At 45.0% G+C, this 22955-nt stretch overlaps 1 protein-coding gene across 1 annotated transcript; it reads right to left on the bottom strand.

Annotated features, from left to right (window-relative positions):
• Nucleotides 1-387: 387 nt before the first annotated feature.
• Nucleotides 388-17463, bottom strand: LMO1 (LIM domain only 1). Its single transcript, XM_072864950.1, has 3 exons — nucleotides 17255-17463; nucleotides 5500-5625; nucleotides 388-673 (listed from the first exon to the last, which is right to left on the bottom strand). The coding sequence occupies exons 1-3, from the start codon at nucleotides 17458-17460 to the stop codon at nucleotides 568-570; spliced, it is 438 nt and encodes a 145-aa protein (XP_072721051.1). The 5' UTR covers nucleotides 17461-17463; the 3' UTR covers nucleotides 388-567.
• Nucleotides 17464-22955: the final 5492 nt, after the last annotated feature.

The raw sequence follows: 22955 nt of genomic DNA, 5'->3' as shown, positions 1-22955 counted from the left end.
AGCTCATTCCCTCCCCTTGTACAGCACAGCAGGTTTTTGGACACAAGTCTCTGCACGGTTCAGGCAGAGAGGTCTAACTGCAGGAGCATTTCTTCCCCAGTTTGTGTGTGTGAACTCCTGCCTCTGCTTTTATTCATGCAGTTTCCAGGGATCAGTGTATGTATTTCTAATAGTCTGCTCAACGTCAAGCTCAGGAAAGACAGGCTTTCACCGCATGGGGAACAAACCACAGCTAAGATGACCAGGAAACATTCATAATTTTTAATTCACACCAGTAATAAAATTGCATTACATTTTTCATAAAATAAATGTTCCAGTTTATATACAGAAAACAGACTGTACAGAGCCCTCCCCCAGACCCCAAAAACTCACGAACATACAGGCAATGCAGTGCTCAGCTAAGCAGGCACAACTGTACATCTAAAATTGTAACTGCTTTGTGTTGGGGGGGGGAAAAGTACTACAATGTATATAGTCCTCTCTGGACCAAGAATTAAAAAAATATTGCAGGCAAGCTGACAGGCGGCCGAGCACCCATCCCACAGTGCTTCAGCGAAGCAGGGTTTGTTATTGAACCTGGGACTCGAAGCTCCCATTCAGCTGCCCTTCCTCATAGTCCATCTGACACAAGATCATGTTGTTCTTCAGGAAGAATTTGTCTCCCACGCAGAATCTAGAAGATAAAAAGAATTAACGGGTGTAAGTATGAACAGAGGTTAGAACAGGGGGAATGTGAGGCAGTTTGGGTCTGAAGGCAACTCTGGGGACCTGAATTTGATTTCCAGCTCCACCGGTGGTGTGGGACCCCGGGAAGCCCGCGTGCTTCTCCCCCCCGCTCCCTTTCCCCACACACGCCCTGGGGTTTTGCCGTCCCTTTTCGTGGCACAGTGGTGCTCAGCTCCCAGGCCACAGTCGTATGAAGCAGCTGGGGGAGCAGGTCCCGGTCTCTGCCAGGTCCTGTGCCAGCAGCTGGAGGAGGCCGGGAGCATTTAAGGGATTTGTCCCTGCAGACGAGAGGTGTCAGCTCTACAGCCGGGAAATCAAACGGATGATATTACACGGAGACTATTTGAAGTTTTTGCTGGTATCCACATTTCCACGGTTCCCTCGGGTGAGGCAGTATTTACACTAATTTCCAGGCAAGGACTGGCTATTAAGTCTTTCCTCACCCCCTTGTGTACAGTGCGGAACAATAAATAGAAATTTCCTGGTGGCTGGACTCCTAACCTTTATCTTCATTGAGCGAAGGGCACTGCTCTCTATATACCATGTAAATTGTTCTGTTTGTATTGAAGTTGACAGAGAGGCTTGTGATATTTAACAATTTTATTTGACCATTAAGGTCAAAAAAGTTCCACATATAAGATCTGAGAGGTGTGAATTGACAGCCAATAGCTTTTTCCGCCCTGGCTGCTTGCTCAAGAATCAGAAGCTAATCTTCACTTCTTAAGATAACAAATAATGCTCTTTGCAGCCCATTCAGGGGCTGGGTTTTGTCCATCACAGCAACGGGGCCATGACAGAGCAGAGTGCACGGCTGCACCTCCCTGCCCCAAGTGCTCAGTCCTAAATCAGCCCCAGGTCCCTAAAGCAGAGTCACCCCGGCCCCTGCGCCAAAAGGCAGCTCTGAACCCACAGGAAGGGGTAGGTACCATCCTCTGGCAAGGCCGCATATTTACGGGGCTGAAGGAAGATTAGTAGCAATGATCCCGTCCTCAGGAGACTTAGCAGACCTCAAACGCCCATTTCCTCTGCTGCCAGGCAGAGCTTTGGCAGGGACATTGCCTACTCCTTGTCTAAAATGCTTTCTAGATTTGTAACCTGGGCAGCTTCAGGCAGAGCATCTCCATAAACTGAATATTTTGTGCCACAAGAACAGGAGTGATCACCTTAGAGCTCCTTTATAGGTCCGACACGGGCACAAGTTTTCTCCAACCGGACACCTGCAAATAAACTGATTAATTTGCCAAGCTGATACAGAGAGAACTGTGCATTGGTTCTCACTTTATATGATTTCACTGGAGACTTTCCATCTTCTTCCCTCTGCAGCATGTGTGTTAGTACTTCTGAAATTCAACCTTTTTTGTATATTAAAAAGCTAAAAATTAATCTCAATTTAAATTAACAGCTTTTACGCTAAAAGCTGTACTGCACACACTCTCCTGAAAACCACCTTCCCATCAGTAGGTTTACTCACTTATAAATAACAGACATAGCTGCTTGCTTTCTGCTCCTTATCCCTAACTTAAGTACAATATAAATCTCCAGGAAGAGAAATGCAAAAATTACTCTTGCCACCAGCATCACCAACAGCTGTCTCTTGCCAAACCTGCTTTGGGTCTAGAGGAGCCAAAAGAGGAGCTGGAGAACGAGGGAGTTGGGGGTGTGTGTGTATGAGCACATGGGAACTAACATGCACAGCAGGGGTACCCTGAGACCCTGTGAAGTTTTGGGAGAAGGGCTTGATTCACTGGAAAGGCGACTATTTCTTTCTACCTGCCAGTCCTGCAATGCAGCAGTAAACTGGGATCTCTTCAGCGGATGCATCGCAACTAGAGACAGGATTTAGCAGGGCAACTTCAGACGCAGCTTCCCATGTCCCAGCCCACAGCCCTCTTCAGAGCGAGACGTGGGACCACACTGCCAGCCCCCACGCTCAGAGGAGGTCTGTCGCAGAGCCCGTCTGGCGATCGAGTTCCAGCCGGCAGCAGTGAGAAACAGGCGCTGAATGTGCCCTGCCATTTCTACAAAGTGATTTTCTTCCGAGCAAAACCGCATTTTAGATAATGGCAACACAAGCAGGTGGATTTCCTGCAACCCTTGTAAAACTGACCTATTAGCCAGTTAGAGTGGGGACCAACTTTTATTCAGTATTGTGACAAGCAATGTTGACCTTATAACAGTTCAGCGCACGGTAGGCTGAGTAGCGTTGTAGGACTTGCTGCAAACCTGATGCTTTGGAGAATGAAACTAATGAAAATACTGCACACTCAGTAAAAATATTAGAGATTTTGCTCTGATGGATTTAACACTCTACACAGACAGAGTCTAGCTACAGAAGGGAAAGTAAGCTGGAAGAGAACTAGAGAAAGGTCTTCATAAATCTTTTCATAGCTGAAGAATGCGGTGGGGGTTCAGGTGGGGTTTCCAATTCAGAACTAGTTTTGGCATCCACCTCTGCAATTTTGACTTTAGGGTTACTTAAACTCACTGTTCGCAGTTCAGCTTCCAATGTAGTCTGTTACAAGAGCACTGCCATTCTGCACCCTTTTGGGCCAAAATCTCTAGAGGATAAGTCATAAAAGTTTGTAGCCCTCTGATCTCAGCCAAAAATAACAATCTACACATAGCTCTACGCTGTCTACTCAGCCTATCTTTCAGAAAAACTCAGCTCCTCCCAAACTGGGCAAATCCCTCATGCAAAGTGCGACTCTGGCAGAAGGGGGGGATTCCCTGCGCTTTCCTGCCAGGCAGGGACAGCACGTGGAGGTTATTTTCAGGGCAGAGTAGGACCGTGCTTTGCACTGAGTGCAGTAACAGTGTTAGCAATCACAGAGGGAAGAGAGGGAGAGAGGTGCTTTGGAGCCTTTGTAATAAAGGGTGAAATTTAAAGGAAGTTCCTGAAAATGAAAACTAGGTGGTACTAGGCTTTTCCATGAGAGAAGCTAGGGTAAAGTAGGGATTTGATGACAAATACTCATCCTTCAGACTCCAAGGCCAACCCAGCACTCCTGCCTGTGCAGCCCAGAGCCGTGACTTGCCTCTGCCAGAAGGGACGTTTGAGATGCTCTAGCCCTAGTATCGGCATGGAGTTTGGGAGCATCCCTCTCCTGCCCGGCCTTCATCAGCAGGCTGAAGAAAGCTGAGCTGAGGGCTGAGCCTGGCAGCACCCCGCAACACTTCCGAGTCTGGAGACGAACCCCACGAACAACCAGCGATTTCAGCTGTGTGAAGAGAGGCCATCTCAGGGAGGGAACATATTAGCTCTGCAAACAGTCACATGCTGCTGATCGGGAATCATGGCTGTTGCGGAAGCATAGTCAAGAGTGGCAAAACAAGACCGGGCAACTGACAGATTTAGCATGGCTTCGGGAAAGGAGCCCAAGGCCGGGAGCCACTAGATGTCACTGCCGCCTCGGCGCTGCCACCGCGCCTGTGGACACCGCCAATATTAATAGGAGAGTTTTCTACCTCGAACAAGCACCGCCTCTGCCTTCAATAATGTGATTGAGGAAAGCCACCTGAGCTACAAACTGCTCGCCCCATTCTCCTCTTCCACGCTCTGGCAACAACCATTCATCCCCATGAACTAAACCACTGTCAGAGGGCATAGAAGGAGAATTAGGCCCTAGTTTGCACAGTCTCCTAAGTTTAGAGGGAAAGGTGGCAGGGGTTTGCATCCACACATGCGCTGAGTATGGCTGCTTCATTAGAGATCCCACTGTGACTTTTGTTTTAGGGCAAGAGAGTGATGAATTTTTAAGTCAGGCTTTTAACTTGACCTTTGCAGAATTAGGTTCTACATCTTCCCATGAGTGTTGTCATCTCTATCCCATCACTATCTCTCTCACACCTTCACACGAGCTGAAGTGTGAAGTTTCATCCTAGTTTCATCTTTGGGAAACACAACCACAAGTCCAGAACATGCACCCCAGCGCAGCCCTCGGGCCCTGGGCAGTCACCATAGCCTCACTAAAGCACTAAGAACAAGCACTTTCAGGCCTGTCTTGGACAAGGACGGATGGATGCATCAGAAGGTGACACTGTATCATGTCTGGCTCTGTGGGCTTACATTCTGCCTACAGTCACCAACAAACAGGGCGCTGGAAAGATTTTTCAAAGCCCTCCCAAATTTGGCTAGCTACAGGTAGCCTGAGGGTAAACTTTGTGCATGACCCTTTATTATACTCCTTGACGTGCATTTTTCATTGGGTAGACCCAGCAGAAATGCACAAGCCCCACTCAAAATTACACCACCAAGATCCCCTATTAATTACACAACAACTAAAGGGATTTGTTCCTAGTGTTGGAAAGGGCTTATCTAGAGTATTTTTCTTCTTCCCATCCCTTCCCTTTCTCTTTCTTCTTTGCTGTCCCCAGTTTTCAGCCTGTCAGAAACCTGATTTAAGCAAAATAACATAAGTTTGCCACAGGAGGTCCAGTCTCCATCGTCTGTGTTCTGCAAAGAGGGTAGATCCTGAAAGGACGCTGAAGCGGTTTGTTTTATTCAGCAGCAGCTGTGCTGCGTACAACCGTAGCCAGATCTGCAGGCTCTGTGCCCGCCCTCACCCCCCCAACTCCCACCAGCTACAAGGGGATTTGCAGTAAAGGGGCTACAGGTACTTACATGCATCACCCAGGTCAGCCTAATAAACCAGTCCAAGCCACGCCAGCAGGCTGTGAGCCCCAGACAGGTAGCATGGATCAAACATTTCCCTTATTTTGTGGGCAAAGGTATAAATTAGCTTGTGTTTGTGTGTATAATAATTGTGTCCTCACCGCTGGTTGCAGAGCTGACAGGCAAAGCAGTCCAAATGGTAAACATTATCTCTGGCCCTCATCACCATCTCAAAGGCAGGGATCAGTTTACTGCAGGCAGCACAATTCCCGGTGGTACCAAAGAGCCTGCCAAAGAAGCACAATCATTAGAAGCCATTTTAATTAAATGGTGGAAGGACTAATTAAGTGTAATTAGCAGTATCAAATACTGTATTGCACCAATAAATAGAAGTTGCAGTCTCCATTTCGCTGACCAACCAGTGTGCGGGAACTTGGGATAAAACTGCCTGGTGAGCAGGCTCCGATTGTCGAGATGAAACTTCATTTGGTTTGCGAGCCTAGGGCTAATTTGCTGTCTAATGGAGAAAAGCATTAAACACTTAGAGCACTATTTTGGGGCTCACAAAATTTCAGTCAAAAACTATCTGCCTCTCTGCAGCAGTGGGGTAGGTGCTCGGAGCCGCCCATCCTCCTCTGCGTGCGCTTGCCCCGTCTGCGCTTGGCCACAACCTAATGGAGGGGTAGGCTGGTAGCCTCTCGCAGCAAGACGCAGAAGACCTGCAAACTTTGTCAACCCTGGCAGGCAATGCTATAATATAGCTCAGGAAGAACCTCACTTACCTGCTGTTTAAAACAAAAAAGCACAATTTCTCTTGCAATGAGTACAACAGCATTTTGCAAGGCCATGTCAGAGAGCAAGCCCTCCTCCCGCGCTGTGCCCCCCTCCTCCCACCTCCACGTCCCCCCTGGGAGCCAGCTAAGCCCTTCCACTGCGGGCCGAACAGCATGCTCAGCCATTCCACTTCAGCTCCCTGGTCCTCGAGGACAGCCCTTCAGCACTGGAAGCTTTGCCATTTTCATCTTTGCTTTCACTATCTGTCTCCCCAGATGTCTGCTGCTGTTACAGCTCCCGCCGGGGGACTCAACCAAGACTGCAGCATCCTTCCCCCAGCCCACTTCTCCAAGATGTCCCTGCAGACCCCTGCGCGCGCCAGGGGCAGCACGCCACTGTGACAATAAAGACACACGAACCAGCCGGGGCATGAATCAACAGGCTGACAAAACCAAATTTCATCCGAGGCTGTGGTCAATACGCATGTGGTTAGTTACTTTGCTTAGGAGATGATAAAAATCGTATCCTTGGGGCGATGAGCCTCAAGACGTACGGTTCCTGCTGACCATTAGCTCTGCGCGTGCAACGCGTCACTGCCCGCAGACAGATTTGGGCTCGCAGTTTGTTTCGAGCCATTGGTTCTGGCTGATTCCACAACAGGCAGATGAGAAGCATCAGGAAAATCTATAACCAATTTCTAAACCCGCAATTTGCCAAGCTAATCAATACTAATTATTACTGGCCAGTAATTGTGAATTAAAACACCCAACAATGTTACAGAAACCTCCACACAACTCTCCCACCCTCACACAGCACCGTGCTACCAAAGTCAGCTTGCTCTTCAGCTATAAAAAAAGGCTACCCTTATTTTTCATTAGAAGTGGTATCTGTGGTCTTTCATTACATGTGGCTGGAAAACCCCAAGATTTCCTATGAAGAAACAGCACTACGTTTTCCCTGAAAGTTAAACAACACAAACCAAACGGAAACACTTGTGCTATAATGGGGCAGGACAGAAAAATGGCAACGGGAGTACCAAAATTTCTTCCCCTAAGATCCATCATATCTGGGCTGAAAGGCAGAGTAAAATCCCAGCTATGTAGTTTGCACTGGCAAACTCACCGCGGAATCGGTAGCGGGGCAGCCCCTTTCTCCCTGCAAGCCGACTCGGGCTTGCTCCTGCTCCCGCAGGCAAGCAGGCAGCTGAGCGCGGTGCTTGGCTGCCTGACGCCAGCAGACAGGACTGAAAAAATGTGGCACTGAAAAGCATACAGGTCTCCACCCTGAAACGCCCTGGCTCTCATTCAGCACCCGCTCGCAAATCAACCCATTAATACATCCCTCCCTCCTGCCCTCCCCCAACATAGCTGACCCCTTCTACGGTACCTCACTTGGGCATAGCAAAACCTGACAACTTTTGCCGGGGTTTTGCCATTTTCCATAAAACCAGGCATCTGTTTTTAGAGTACCCAAGTCATAGCAAACTCAGAAAATTAGTCCAATACGTGTGAGGCAGGGAAAGTGGGAGGTTAATCCTAGATTTGCTCTGTGCCCAGCACTGCTACATGCACAAGTATAAAATATCCATTATTCATTAGCATCACAGTTGTGTGGAGCTCAATCTAGATTAAACAAAATAAAGGGGCCCCAGACAGCACCATTTGCATTGTTAAGCAGGCGCTTTTCTTCAGCCTTCAAATAGGAGACTTTTCTAAATGGAAATGATGGGGAAATTTGGACAGATGTTCACTTAACTATTTAAACAGTTAGCTTAAGAAACATGAAAAATGTATTTGGCATCGTATTCACCTGTCTCCTTTCAGGGGTTTTGGGGGTAAACCAATTGTTAAACAGCTTTGACTGTTTGCATAAGATCTGAAGCTTATGTTCTGTCCAGCTGAAATCCTGTCGCCTTCTAATGTCTACATAAACGTAGCTTCCAGCTAGTCAGCGTGCTAATCTTTTTCTCTTCTATCAAGTTTCACAGTCCTCCATACTCTCCCTTTCCCATCCGATGAACATTTCACACTTATTCTAGCACTTCCTAATTTTAATCTGCTTTTCAGGGAGTGATTTAGAGCCCTCTATGTTCACCATGCTTCTAAAAATACACTGTAACTTGTAGCTCAGTGAACATGACTTTTTTTAATCTGCTGGAAGAAAAATCAAAATGAACACAGACTTTTGCCTTTTTTGTTTGCTTGTAAAAAACCCTGCCACCTCTGATACCTACCTACCCAAACCTACTTGAGCTGAAGCTTTCTGAGGTGGGGAGCTTGACAATATTGGAAGAGGGAGAGAAGACAAGGAGCAGGAGGAAAATCTTCTACCCCAAGCCCATCTGTGGTTAAATTTAAAATAACCCCACATGAACAAACTGATCTGCATTCTGTCCCCCAGACACCTTCATAACAGATGCAATACTCTCTCACACATTCACGCACACAAAGTTGAAGCGCATTAGAAAAATCTATCAGAAGATGCTCAGCATCTACTTACCAGCTTGGAGCTATTGGCATAAAAGAAGCTGGAAATAAAGAAAGGTTTCCGTTTGGAGTTGTTTTGCTTCTTCTAAAAAACCCTTTTTTTTTTCATCTCCCTTTGAAGTTAAAAAGCAACAATTTTTAAGTACAGATTTATCCCCCCTTATGTAACAGGAAGACCTAGCCAGCTTGTAAATAAGCATAGACTATGCAGATTTAAAATTTAGCACAATTAAACTTTTACCCTGTGGTAGTAATTATGTTTAATGGCTCTTAGCCTGAACTTAACCATGTCTATTGTTGTCAGCCAGTCTAAAAGCAGGAGTTTGTCCAAGGACAATTTTCTGTAGTTTATAGGCACACTAAAACCCCGCTATGCGCTGTTCTCATTGGCCATTGATGTCAGTGTGTATAGTAAAAATTAAAGCTAATTGGCATACAGGAGCAGCAGTGAATGCAAATGAATTAATGGGAAAAGAAGGGAGCGCTCCTGGAAGTGGTAGGCAACTGTTGAAGGATGCTTTTTATGTAGTCTTGTCTGGGCTAAAGAGCATGATGATCCAGACCTCACCAGCTCCATGAATACACCTGAAGTTAATCCAAACTATAGTAAAGTCAACAGCACCCTGCCGGTTTTGGGGGAAAAAAGAATGGTAAAGGGTTCTTACTGTAGGGAAAACAGAAAGAAATGTCTCATATGAACACATGAAGTTTAGCACCTTTTAACAGATTTCTTCCTTCTCCGACCAAAATGTGCAGGGTGGCTAAACTGAGAACCTGATTGCCTATTTCTGTCACCGCTAGAAACAACAATCTGTTTTAGTTATTGCCTACAGGGAGAGAGTCCCTATTTCTTCTCCTCTCTCTAGCCTGGTGTCTGACTAGCTAGCAGCTTGCAATTGAGAAAGAGGGAGAAAATCTTCCCTCCACAGAAAGAGTGAAAATTTTGAAGCTGTTGACTTCACAGGAGACAAAAAAAGAGGAACCAGGACAGGCACATATAAATAATGAGTGGTATAGAAAGGATAGGTTGGGAGTGTCAATCGGATTTTTTTTAAAACAACACAAGAACAAGACAAGTTCAAAATTAAACAGCTGAGTCGAGACTGATAATTCCCCAAAACAAGAGGCTTTGTCAACACTGAAACGTAAGAATTATGAGTTGAAAGAGGACTAAACACTTACCTATAGATAAATATCTACATTTGTAGATACTGTGTACAGCTACATATTTCTCTATATATTTGTATATCCAGATTATCTGGATAAGTTTTTGAAGAGCTACCGAACCCGATGCTCATATCCTCTCCAGCTAGTACGTGGAATAGGTTTTCCCATACACCTTCCTTATATACCTGCTGCCATTTATTTCCTAGCTCCATCAGGACCTGCTATAGAACAAGACTTGCTTCACCTACCTGAAACTCATCATCATGAAAATAAAAGGTTTTGCCCCTACCATTTGAAACAAACCAACAACTAGTCTTCCAGTGAGGACAGCTCTTAACAGCTTGCAATCAGTATTTTTCCCATCTGTGGATATTAGAAATATGCTGAGCTACAAGTCTGATTTGACCAAAGTATTGAATATGCCAATAATTGCAGGGAAAGCCTGAACGTCACTTAAAAAGATAAAAAGAATAAGCTTAAAAGCAACTTCAGACTCGAGGTTCCCAACTTCCCTGTAATCAGCCTTTGCGTAATATTCAGAGAAAGCCTTAGCGATAGGCATTTCAGCATGGTAAATACGTATTAGCTGGTGCACCCTCCCTTCCAGGACACCGTTGTCAGTGCTGCAGTGGGAAGTCATGTCAGCTGAACAAAAGGAAATGCATTTTGATACTAATTAAGTTGGTCAAGCTGTCCTCTCATGAAGCCTTCAAGTTCAATCCCAAAGAATTTACATCTTGCATGCCAAAGGGTTTGGCATTCATGGACAGCATAGCGGGAGGAGTTGAACCAGCGCGGTACAAAAAAGCCCTCTGGTCGGGCGATCATACTAGTTCAGAGATTAGTGGGCATAAACTTCAAGATTGCTGAAGGACATCTGTTTTCAGTTGAAGAACTCATCTGAATGTTCACTTATTTGTACTCCTTTGGTCTCTCCCTACATATTTTCAGTAGATATTTACAGTGGGGTTGGGACTCTTAGCAGGTAGAAGTCTAAGTCCTCCTCCCTTGTCCCAGCCTTCCTTACAGTGTAACTGAAGCCGCTGACCTTAAAACCCATCTTGTTTGTCTCTGGCACCATTGAACACATGTGCAACAACGTCCTCTTAGGGGAGTTTAAGAACAGCAGTCAGAAAACTGCAAGGTTGAAAATGCTAGAGGCATGCTAGTATACCACAGCCTGGAAGAATTACTCCCTATAAGCTTTCCTCCTGACTGGGAGGTGTGGAGACAGGGGGGAAAAAAAAGAAAAAAGAAAAAAAGCAAGCGTACAAACCAAGCTTTGCTTGTTTATCCTGAAAGGCATGGGCTGTGAGAAACCCCTGGACCAGCTACTATGGAGAAAAAAAAAAAAAATAAAAATCTGTGCTTTAACATCACAAAGCACAGCAATGTGGCCAAGACACATTGTATTTTGAGCCTAATTAATCCTCCTTAATCTGTATAGATACCAAGCGTAAAAATGAGGGTATACTATGTAGCAAGCAAGACGCTCCCTGTTGCAATGCAAGATCAGCACTTCAATTTTGCAACGTTTTTAGGCTCCGAGCAGACACCATTAGTTCAGCCACACTGCATTTATACCTCTCCTCCCCACGCTGAACGTGTCCCTTGAAAAGCAGGCAGGGCATGTTCCCGGTTCATGCATGTGCCCTACGCTCCTCTGGTGGAAAAAAATCCCAAAGACTCTCCTTGCTGCTTCAAAGGTGTTGCAGCTTCTGCAGGCTGAAGAGTATTAGTGTTGGCTCTGGTAGATTAACTTAAATTCTGCTAGTTTCGGCATGCACTTAGTTCCTGAAGACTTGTGCTTACGCCTCCAACCGTGGTTTAATTGTTTGTCTTAGGGTCTTTGTTACCGACTTGGGGAAGCCCACCAGAAGGAGGGTATTTGCCTATGTCCTCCTGTGCCAGAGAGCAGGGTGCCCGTGTTTGTGCAAGATCACTTTTCATATCCCACAACAAAATTAAACCCTGAACATCTGCCAGATACAGAACACTTCATCTAAAGGGCTCCCAAAGCAATTCACTAACAGAACGAACCCGCTGGGGCATTCGGAGCAGAGCAAAAACCAGAATCCAATAACCAGAAACCCCAGCACTGGGCAGCAGACTCATTTGGACTAGGAGCTGCCCAGGGTGGAGTTCAAGCCTCCACAACACAAACGGTGCTGAGGAGCACCAGTGCCAGGGGACAGCAGTCCCGCCAGGACGCCTCCGTCCCTCAAACGGGGTGCGCGGGGCTGCTCCGCGTGCCAGAGGCACCGACACCACGCTCAGGTTGCGGCACAGATGCCATGCTGAGGTTGCGGCGCTGATGAAAACACGCTGGAAGTCGGGTGAAAAGAATTCCATGAAATCAACTGAGAAGAGCATCAGGGCTTCCCGGAAAGCCCTTCTCTCTTACTGATTCGCCATCATTTTTTAATGCAGGTTTTGAGCTTTCTAATTAATGCCTAATCAGTTTAAATGATGAAAAACTTTCCCAACACCAGCATATCAAACACACAGAAGCAACAGTTCTGCTCCTGTCAAAGCAAGCCTGACTCGCCTTTGCTCATGTGAGGGCACCATGCCGAGTAAAAAGGAAAAATCATGTTCTTCATCAGCACTTCACAGTGAAATTTAAGTTGTCAGTTCCTCCCAGGAAATCCTGATGCAAGACCCAAACCGTCCCTGTGAACCGGAGCTTGGTGAATGTTTAATTACACCTAGGAACAAACACACATTGCTGTGTGGGGGCTGCGAGGAGCCATCTGAGCTGCACGCTAAGCTTCTCTGTCCCAGAAGCAGTTTCTTCAATAGCATTTGCTTATCAAAAATAATTAGAGGTATGAATGCTGGAACTGTGATTATGAAACAAATGGTAAACCTATTTGCTCAGACGAAATGTATCGAAAGATACATCTAGACACAGCTGGAGACTGAGGTGATACCGCAAGGATAACAACTCGAGATCCAATTTCATCTTTCATGATTAAAAAATGAGCAAGAAAGTGTTTTATGAAATGTGAAGGTTAACAAATGTTCCTTCACAAGCAATGACGACAGTTTATCTTTTGAAACAAATGATCAGGCTATGGTCTGCTAGCAGCTCCTGAAATACATTTGAAAGATTTCTTCTAAAAACCCACTGAGGACCAGCGCATGCGGATGGCAGCCCGCTGCACTGCCAACGCCTCGGATAAAGCCGGCTCCAAAGCAACGCCAACGCAGCGGGGCGGGAGCCAGCCGCGCTGCTGTCCCAGCGCTCTGCCCCACGCCGATGGCAAAAGTCCAGAAATTCGTCCCTGTCCCCAATCCCTGCAGCGGCCGCAGCTGCTCCAGTACGGCAGAGCCGCTCTTCACCGACAACCGTGGCGCAGGGGCTCTCGGCCCAACGACACCTGCCTGCAGGAGGGGTGGTGCAAGCGGGGGCCCAGACCTGCAAATTGCTGAATTTCTAAGCTGTCCAAAATATTCCAGGAGTCCTTTCTGTCTGTAGGCAAGCACCTATACATTGCTGCCTCTGCAGTGATGAGGCAAGCAGGAGTCTGATGCTGGGTGGCAATGGCTGGGTCTCTGCAGCCCCAGGCAGGAACAAGCCTGCTGCATGCTCGTAGATGGAGACTGTGCAAGGGGAGGGGAAAGCACGTCTCACCAGGTAATGAAGCACGTATTCCCAAACTACACACTCGACTCACATGCAAATTCAAAGAAACACTGGTCTATAGAGAGATTATGAAACACCAATTTTTTTCTCCTGGTCATTACACAGAAATATTCCTTTTGGACTTCAGATGTAAAAGATGCATATATTTACATTTATGGGCGCAAAATCAGTCTAGCTTTTAATTTTTCACATGATGGTTGACCTACTAAATATCAGTGCAATATTTACCCTGTTCTTATTCAAAGGCATATAGAGGAAGTGGCGAACAATAAATTCCTTTGACTTCCTCCAGATAAAGTACTCCCTTTTTGGTGCGAGTACAGTGTGAAGTATGAAAACTTATTTTTAGGAATCAATTCTACTAAAATTTGACTAGTAGAACAAATACCGTGAGCTGCTGAACAAGGGAAAAAAGATGTGGATAGAGGCTCTAGAACTACTAAAGGGAAGAAATTATATAATGATGGGAATGGGTAATTCTCCAAGAAGAAAAATTCAAATCACCAGGAGTGAACAGACAGTAGAGAAGATGGTGACGGCAACTTTAGTTCCTTCTATTAATAGAACCAATAGTTAAAATTGAGAGAGAAAGAAATATTATGTGTAGAAGGCAACAGAAGATGTTTTAAAGTAAAAGAAATTGCTTTAAACTTCCATAAAATATGATACTGCATAGCAATGCCCTTATTCCTATCCTAGGAATAGGATATTCCTAATAGGACCCTGGAATGGTTCCTTAGCATCAGGACAACAGAACCCAGGAGTACGGCAGAACCCCTCCCCAAAAGAGTATAAACCTAAATTTACCTATTAGCAAGAACGCAAAACATCACAGCTGTAAATCTCGCTAAATTTCCTGGGATATGACAATTACATTGTTCTTCCCAATAAAAAACAAGTAAGAAATATTTCTAGTGATCAAAGCTGCTGTAACAGACTAAATTCAGGTAGGGTAAAAGTATTTAAAGTAGGAAGTAGTAACCTCCCATCCCAAAATTAGCTAGTAGCATAATGTATGTTTACATAGCCATCATCCGAGGAGGTTAAGACTAGCCAGAGACCTAGTGGAGATTGTGCAGCCAGTTGAAATGTTTGGTACCCTACTGCAATACGGGCAGATGCCCCCCATTTTTACTCACAATACCTACATTTCTTTAGCACAGAGAATGTCTGGCTCTGTTTTACTGGGCCACATAAGCCTTCTCTCCACAATTTAACCATGCTGCACAAATAGCAACAGACTCCCCTCCTGGTGGACCAGGGCTTATTCTAACCCAACAAATGGAGGCAGAGGGGCTACGAGACCCCTTTCAGGCACAGAACAAGTTTGCTTCAGAGATCACGTTTAACTGCTGCTGTGACAGAAGCTGTGTGGACATGGTCAAACACTAGCCCCAGCTGTTGCCTTCCATGTTTCATATCACAAATTGCCCTCTCTTCTCAAAGACGGGACATAGGCTGTTTCCTGGGGTCTGCAACTCCTGGCTTCCTTCCCATCTCTAGCACAGACCTCTGGTGTGCTCCAGAAAGTTGTGCCATCTGGGGCCAGTGAGAAGATCACAGATTAAGCTTTTCCACCTCAAAGAAGCATTCTCAGGATAAACCAAGGAAAGAAAGAAATGCTCTACAACTGCAGTGATAAAAAGGTTCTTCTAAGTTTAACAGCATCGATACTGCTCTCCTTCGGCACTTTAACATGTCTGATTTGATGCCACATGTTATTTTTGTTATGAAACTAGAACAAACCAAAATCAATACAGTGCTCTTTAAATGGACAAAACATGGGGTAGCTCGTAGGTCTCAAAAAGCAAATGTAAATGGGAATCACTGCCCAGCTAAGTATTTCCAGTAGGGTTCTGCAACATGTAGAATAACACTGAATATCTAACTTTCAAGTCAGATTAAACAAAACAAAAACGCAAACACACACAACACTGTTTATCAACTGCACAAATGATGAAGTCTAGAGAAGTGATAAATAATGAAGAAGATGACTGATGCAGACACCTGGATTGCCAAGCTGGGTGCAAACAAGATACGTGTTTTAATACAACCAAGTATAAAGAAACACTCCAGAAACTAATGCAGCCTATGGTTTCTGGAAGGAAGACTATTCCTGGAAGAAGCTCTCCTGAAAGTTTTTGGAAGTCCTTGTGATTAGCACCTAGCATGACCCAATTGTGATACTATGATGAAAATAAATTATGCAATCCTTGACAAGGGAAGATCAAGAGTTGTTATATTCTTCATTGACACATCAGAATTATGTCCACAACACAGAAAGAGTACAGCTGAACAGAAGGAGGGTCAGTGAAGAACCAAAATGCTAATTTGGGGTTAGAAATCTGTATTAAAGAACCTTCTGGAGCTCAGTTTCTTCAGCTTAGCAGAGACAGGGTTAAAGATACTTCCAGAGCAAGTGACTTGTGGCATTACTCAGACTTAAGACAAGGCACAAAAATTATTTCATGATAGTGAAGATAGTTAACTCTTTCCTCATCACACCCTTTCCACCTTTCCAAAGGGTGCTTATCCTGTCTTTCCCCCTTCAGATGTGTTCACCCTTACCCAAGCTCCTCCTCACTTACGCATCCCACCTAACCCAGTATGGACCTGTGACTGCTGCCTGAGTGGCAGAATTTCAGCTGAGGCATTTCATGTGTGCCCTGGAGAGTTTCAGCTCAAGCAGGGGCAAAAATCCTCACGTGGGCAGGATGTTCTTGTACACTGCCTGGCTGAAAGGCAAGGTGACAGCTCCCATATGGTAGATAATAGACTTATTTCCTCTGTTTGGCTCAGTGCTTAAGCTCTCATCTTTAGAAGGAGAAACTTGTTTGTTCAAGTTTACTAAGAAAATATTTGCTAAAGATTTTCAGGAATATGTTTTACATTGAAACACATGAAGCATCTGATCTTTGAGACTAATCTAGCCAGCCTCTGGACACCACAAGGTTAGACGGCATTTTACCTCCCTATCTTAAAACAGCGTGTTGGTTTTGTTTTGCTTCAAATGTGTTTGCTGGTTGCATAGGAAATGCTATCAGTGCTTTAGGAAATAAAAGAAAACATACACATTAGCTGGAGATCAAGTACATTCTTCCAAAGGAAAAACAAAGCAAAACTTGGAGTGTTTTGCAGTATGATCCTCATAAGAATATTTGCATTAGGCCTGCTGTCTTATTAAAATTAATTTGTGTTTATATAAAGTATTTTGTACAAACCCCCCATATACACTGGGCAAAAAAATCCCATGTGTTATGTATTGCAAACACACATTGACAGGGTAGTTCTAACTCAGAGTTAGTGATGGTCTCTGCAGACTTCCTCATGAAGAAAAATTTTTTGAAGTTGATCTGTAATTTTGGACTGTTTTGCTCTGTTTACTTCGGGAAGAGACAGAAGCCCCTTGGGAGGAACCCTAATATAAGCACTAGAAGTCTATCTAAAAGCTATCACTGAAAAAGAAAAGGTAAAGGTTTGGTCAGATCTCAGTCAATATGCAGGAGTACAACATCAAAGATATGCAAGAAGAATTAACAGTCTTTTCCTCATTTTCTCAGCAAGCACTGTTTGTTCTTGTTTGTTCATAATAATAAAGAGTTAAGTAATGCCTTCCTCCTTCTACCTTGATTTAAAAATAGGATGCCACCTCCCTGACTACAAAATACGTTAAATGCAAATTAAAAGCCATGCTTAGACAGAGGAAGAAACTCCAACCTCTTCTGGGCAGGGCTGACCATGCACAAGTACATGTTTTCATAGTAGAGGTTTAGAAAGACAAACAGCTGGCAGCACACTGAAAGGCTTTGGGAAGAGCCCACAGTATGTTCCTCTATTTACCTCAGGTAATCTCTGCGGCAAAGAATGAGATTTGCTTTTGTGTAAAGAGTTGATCCAACCTCTCCAAGACGACAGTCACAGCAGGCACACTTTAGACAGTCTTCATGCCAATACTTATCCAGAGCCTTCAGCAGGTACCGGTCCTTGATCTTCCGGTTGCAGCCAGCACAGCCCTTCTGCTTCCCTTTGGGTTGTACAGATAACATTGGCACACCTGCAACGCAAACAAAGCATTTCGTTTAGAAGATATCAAACAGCTTGAATAGGTTTCCTGCATTCGGGGTGGCACTGTGAGCTATAGGTAGATCTGTGAGCAAATACTGCTGCTGGTTTCATGACAAGGAGTTCATGTTGCAAGAAGCTGATGGTAAAAGGAACTTAAACTTCATTTGCTGCCACAGGGTAAGTGGGAGTGCGACACTTGCAGGAACGCAGCCCTTTTTTCCTAAGGGTAGGGCTGACACAAAGCACCAGACTTTTTTTTTAATTAACATCTTGCAACAGAACAAACTGGCTGCAATGTCAACATTTGCTTTTTTCCCCTCATTACCAGTACCCTTGTGTTGTTAATTACCTGTCACAGGCAATTTCAAAGATCAGAATGGCCACCACTGTACATACCCCCACTCCAACATCTTGGCTGGATCAAGCTTGATGGGGAAAGGAGAGGAGTGGGTATAAAAAGATGTGGTACACCACTGTTTTTCCACTTTTGTGAACCCCGCTGGTCACAGAGGCCTCAGTGAAAGCTAGAGCAGCCCAGGGGCTGCTCTAAAATAAATGTTATTCAAAAGCCCTTGAGGACTGCTGAGAATAACCCAACCAGTGCCCTTCTACCACTAGTGAAGCCACGCTCCTTAAGCAAAGCAGAGCTTTCCTTCTCCTCTTGTACCAGTGGAGAAGGTAATAAAAAAAAACAGGAGTTTTTTCCTTCCTGGAAACCCCTGCTGGAACTGCAAAGCAAGCATGAGCTAGCTGGGTATGAGGTGGTGACAGGACACTCAAGTCACTAGGCTGGTGGAGACTTGCTGTGGCCACCCTCCTCACACTGCTGTCTCCAGCTTTTTCCTCTCCTCCAAGCGATAGTGCCTCCCATGGTGAGCACTGACATGGGTGTGAGACCTGTCACCCTTCTCAGTTTAAGAGGGAGGCAGGGGAGGATTTTATGGAATCAACAGGCAAGGTGGAAAAATAAACAAGGATTGTACTGTGAGGGAAGAAGGGGACAGGAGATGGTGAAAGAAGAAACAAACTCACGTAGATGCTAGAATCCCATTTTCTCTAGAGCCTTGATTTTACTTTGTTACTGATTTTTATTTTTACTAGTGTCAATCACTAAAAATGGCAATGCGGGGCCTGTAACAAGCATGCTGTGGACTTAACCAATGCAGAGAAGACGAGAGGGGACACTCTGGCTACAGCAGCAGGTGTCACTGGTTATACACTCTTACACAAAGTTAAGCCACCATTTCTGTAGGAAGTGCTGGATGTCCCAGAAAGTAGCAGCTTGATAATGGCATTACTAACACTCCCTTAACCAGAGAGGACCGAGTCAGTGGCACTGTAATAAGTGACATTTGCTGCTTTCCTTAAAAGCCAGGGTGACCTGACAGCGGCTAATGCTCAGCACATGTAAAACCCACCACTCCTACAGTAATAATTGCTTTGTCAGAGCTGCAAGCAGACGACAATAGCACTTAAGACACCTCTACACAAACAGTGAGGTATTGATCCATTTGTTATCAAAGTGGTCTCAGCAGCACGGAGACAGGTCAAGTAACATTGAAAAACTCTCAAGGCTTAAAGAGCCCTCCTGCTCTTTGCTGTGGCACACTCGAAATCTGCTTGCAAAGTCGATACAAACAAATTTTTGATGCCAGTGACAAATATGCAATAATTAAGTGAAAACTTAAATCTGTGTTTGCCTGCTGCATAAGCAACCCGTAATGCTCCTGTGAGAAATTCTACGTACACAGCCACAGAGAAACACCCGCGCGTGTGGAAAGAGGGAAAAGACAGGATACTGCGGGTGCTGGAGGTCAAACTGCAGAAGCCCTGTGCTCCTGGTGAGAGTTTTTTATGAGAACGAGGGAAGTGGCCCAGTGGTTTTGAACACTTTTTTTTTTTTTTTGCGGAGTACATTTCAGGAGCAAAGAAAAGCTTCACTTTTTGAGTAATTTCTTTTCAGAAAACTTAAAGCCTTCATCCCACGCTCTCTCCAACTCCATGCAAGGAAAACAGCACATCGTGAGAAGAGACTGCCTTATTCTGAGGCAGAGAAGGGCGTATACATGAGTTTGCAATTGCAAACTGTATAAGATCAGTACCAGTGATGAAAGAAAATAGTTCGCACCTATGAAAACTAAGACCTAGATGCGTGAATTATATTTTAAGATAGGAGCCCTAGACACCAGTGAGGCATTACCCACCCCGCAAACAGGCTCTCTAACGGTGAGCTGCGTACCCTTAGAGGCAGAAGAAGATTTCTCACAAGGGGCAGGTCATCATACAATTCTTTTGCAAGGTTCATCTAGGTAACTTGAGGATCCTGCGTCTGGAGGTGCTGCAGATTTCAGAATGCAGATTCTAGATAATCAGAGCCCCTTAAACCTCCTCACAAGAGAAGTGCTGCATAGGTGGGGTTTGAGATCATCTCTGCAATTCAGAAATACAAGATCTTCAGCCTGACAGGACTTCCCAAGGCCTGCGAGCTCTTTTGAAACCAGTGCCCTTTTGGAGTTACAGCTCTCCTCACCCAGAGCAAGGGGTCCACTGTAACAGCAGCATGGGCAAGCGCAAGGGCAGCTGTGCAGGGGCAAAACCCTGGCTGGACCATTAGGAGAGGTTGGTTTGATTGGTGAGGGCGGGCTGGCAGGTTAGGAGGGTCTCCTGAGGTGGCAAGCAGGCCTGGACGGCTGTGGGCTGGCTGTAGTGGTGGTTCTTCTTCCATCTGTGGCCTTGGCAGCCCTTGCTCACCGCCGCCGTCTCAGTTCCCTGCTATTGCAAGCACACCATTGTCTTAGGAGAGGCTTCTGCGAATAAGGGGAATGTAACACTTTGATTTTCTTCTAATAACTAGCAAAGGAACAGATATATGTATTTTTAAACAGTACCTTAAGCAAAGAAAAAAAGCTATGTATTTGGTCAGTGTTCAGCAGGGAGCTTTCTAATGAAAAAAGGTACCATTTCAGAGATCATATGATGTTCAAAGCTGCTATTCCCACTCAGATAATAACGAGCAAGGTCAGCCTCTGCTGGTCAGGTTCAGTGTTTTGAAATTACATTTTGGTCTGTGAGGCTTCCCTCCGACATCCCAACCAACCGGTCTGCACGGAGCACACACACCACTACAGAAAGTTGCAGCTGCAATTAGCTGGTGAGTTGACACAGCAGGCAAGGCGTGAAACAAAATTTCAAAAACTGCCAAACTTGATCAGCAAGGGTTCCTCGCATGCTTGCCATGTCATTTCCAAGCAACATGAGAGCAGTATCGCAGAAGCTTAACCCCTTTCATGGTCGGAGGCTTGCAGAGAGAGGACACAGCCAACACCAAACCCCACTTTCCTCCTCCTGCCTAGCTTCCAGCAAGTTCCAAGCAGTCTGGGCTTTGCAGGCAGAAACCACATGGAAAGCTGCTCTTTCTTTTTGGAAATTTCCCTACTGCAAGACTGCGATGCTGCTTCATTTCTCTATGTAGATTTTTCCCCAGTACTTACCAAAAAATGCTAAGATACCTAGTTCAATTTGATCAGGGGCACGTGGTGTCTAACCAGGGCTGTCAAGGAACAAAGGGCTCACCTTTGACAAATTCCACGTGTGCTCTGCGGGCAAGGATTAGAAAATTAGAGGTAGGAGGATTAACAGCTGGACACTCACCCGTTTAAATACCTGATCACAAAGAGAATGCTGACTGATTACCAAATTCTGAAAGTACCTCTTTTCTGAGGTGTACTGTACTGTACCTCTGTACTGAAAGTACAACAACATCAAGTTGCTCTCTCCTCTCCTGTTGCTAACCATCCATCGCTATCTTTTCTTAGAAACAGTAGATGAAGCCTTCTATTTTTGGCTACCTATACTCCCTTCTTTGCCCTTTACAACTTAATAGACTTGCTGCTGGTAAATACAAAACAAAACCTGTTCTGAGTGCTCGGAGCTCCAATGCACATTAAAAAATTATAGACACCACCTCTGGACATACTAAAATTTATGGCTGTGTCTAAAGAGGCTGCTGTTGTAGTGAGTAATCTAAACTTTACCTCCATTCACAGTTGGACAAACTAGCTTTAATCAGCTCGAATCTTCTCAGTCGGGGTCTTTCTGTAAAATTATTCAGCTGGCTTTATAACACAAGTGTCCGCTAAGTACACCTCTAAATTTTTCTAAGCCATTTTACTGATATTTCTATTCACATGGCAATCAGCTGCAGTTCCTTTAAGGGCACTGTTCATAAAGCCGCTTTTCGAAGAGAGCCGGGAACTTTTTATAAATGGTAGACCTTTTAAATAACAGTTATCTGCAATGGTCCTATGGCGTACGGCTCCACAGTGCTCTGGTCTGCAAGAGAGCTACTGGTCCCCTCTGAAAGCATGGAAGTTCACCACCTAATTTCTTTAATGCAACTCTAAAGGTTAATTGGTCTGAAAGAGTAATGTGGGACTGCTGGCTAATGATATATGCCTCAAGGCTTTGCAGCTTGCCTGTATTTTATACAGTCAAGTCCAGAGCACAGAACACAGGTGATATCACCAGGACTTTTCAGACCCCTCTCCGACTTCCCACAGCCCCCCTCGGCCTCCCCCTCTCCCTCCCCAGCCCTCTGCTACACCCACATGTGCCAAGTGGAAGCGGCGGGAGCTGAAGGCGGTTCTCCTCCACCTGCCTTGCATGCCTTGTTAGAGGGGGCTCCGAGAAGTGCCGCCACTGCACTCCTCATTACCACTGCAGAGAACTAAAAACAACCCTAATGAGGAGAGTGAGAGCGTACAGTACGGGGTGGGAGGAGGGCCATCCTCCCACACTCCCCAAGGAATCTGGCCAAAATCTTCAATTTGCCATTTATGACAGCTAATTAGTTATTCTATTCAAAATCTTTGCTTTAAATAAAAGAACTAATTATACACAAAGGTCAGTCCCCCACCTCCTGTGAAGCACACATAATTGGCTTATTTCCCCAACATTGTGTGTGTGTTTTACACAATGCTTTCAGGCAGATGGCTTTAACTCTTTCCCTCTGCAAGTTTTTGGGGGTTTTGGTGGTTTTTTTGGTTGGGGGGGGGGGGGGGGGTGTGTGTGTTAAAAAAAAAAGCACTTTCCCTCAGATCAGCTACTTTTACCATAAAACCTTGCTCAGCAACAAAGCAGATAACTACACACACATACACAAAATATATCTGCTCCCAGAAAGGTTTGTGACAACCACGCCAGCGCAGTGCTTCTTGTACAGCACCTTGCACAACATAGTACTGGAATTATGTTTGTATTCTCTACCACAAATTCTTGCTTAAGCAGTGCCTTTCAAATACAGTTACCACATTTCTGAACAAACCCTCTGCCAAAGCCCACAATTATTACAGGTTTATGGTACACTACTTTTTTCTTTATTTTTTTCTTTCTTTTTTTTTTAAAAAAAGTTTTTTGTAGGTTATATAAGTGATTATTATAGGGATGCAGCATTCCAGTGCTAAAAGCAATTCTGGTT

The sequence above is a fragment of the Ciconia boyciana genome, chromosome 6 (genome assembly GCF_034638445.1).
Source record: "Ciconia boyciana chromosome 6, ASM3463844v1, whole genome shotgun sequence".
NCBI lineage: Eukaryota > Metazoa > Chordata > Aves > Ciconiiformes > Ciconiidae > Ciconia > Ciconia boyciana.
This window is presented reverse-complemented; position numbering and strand designations above follow the sequence as displayed.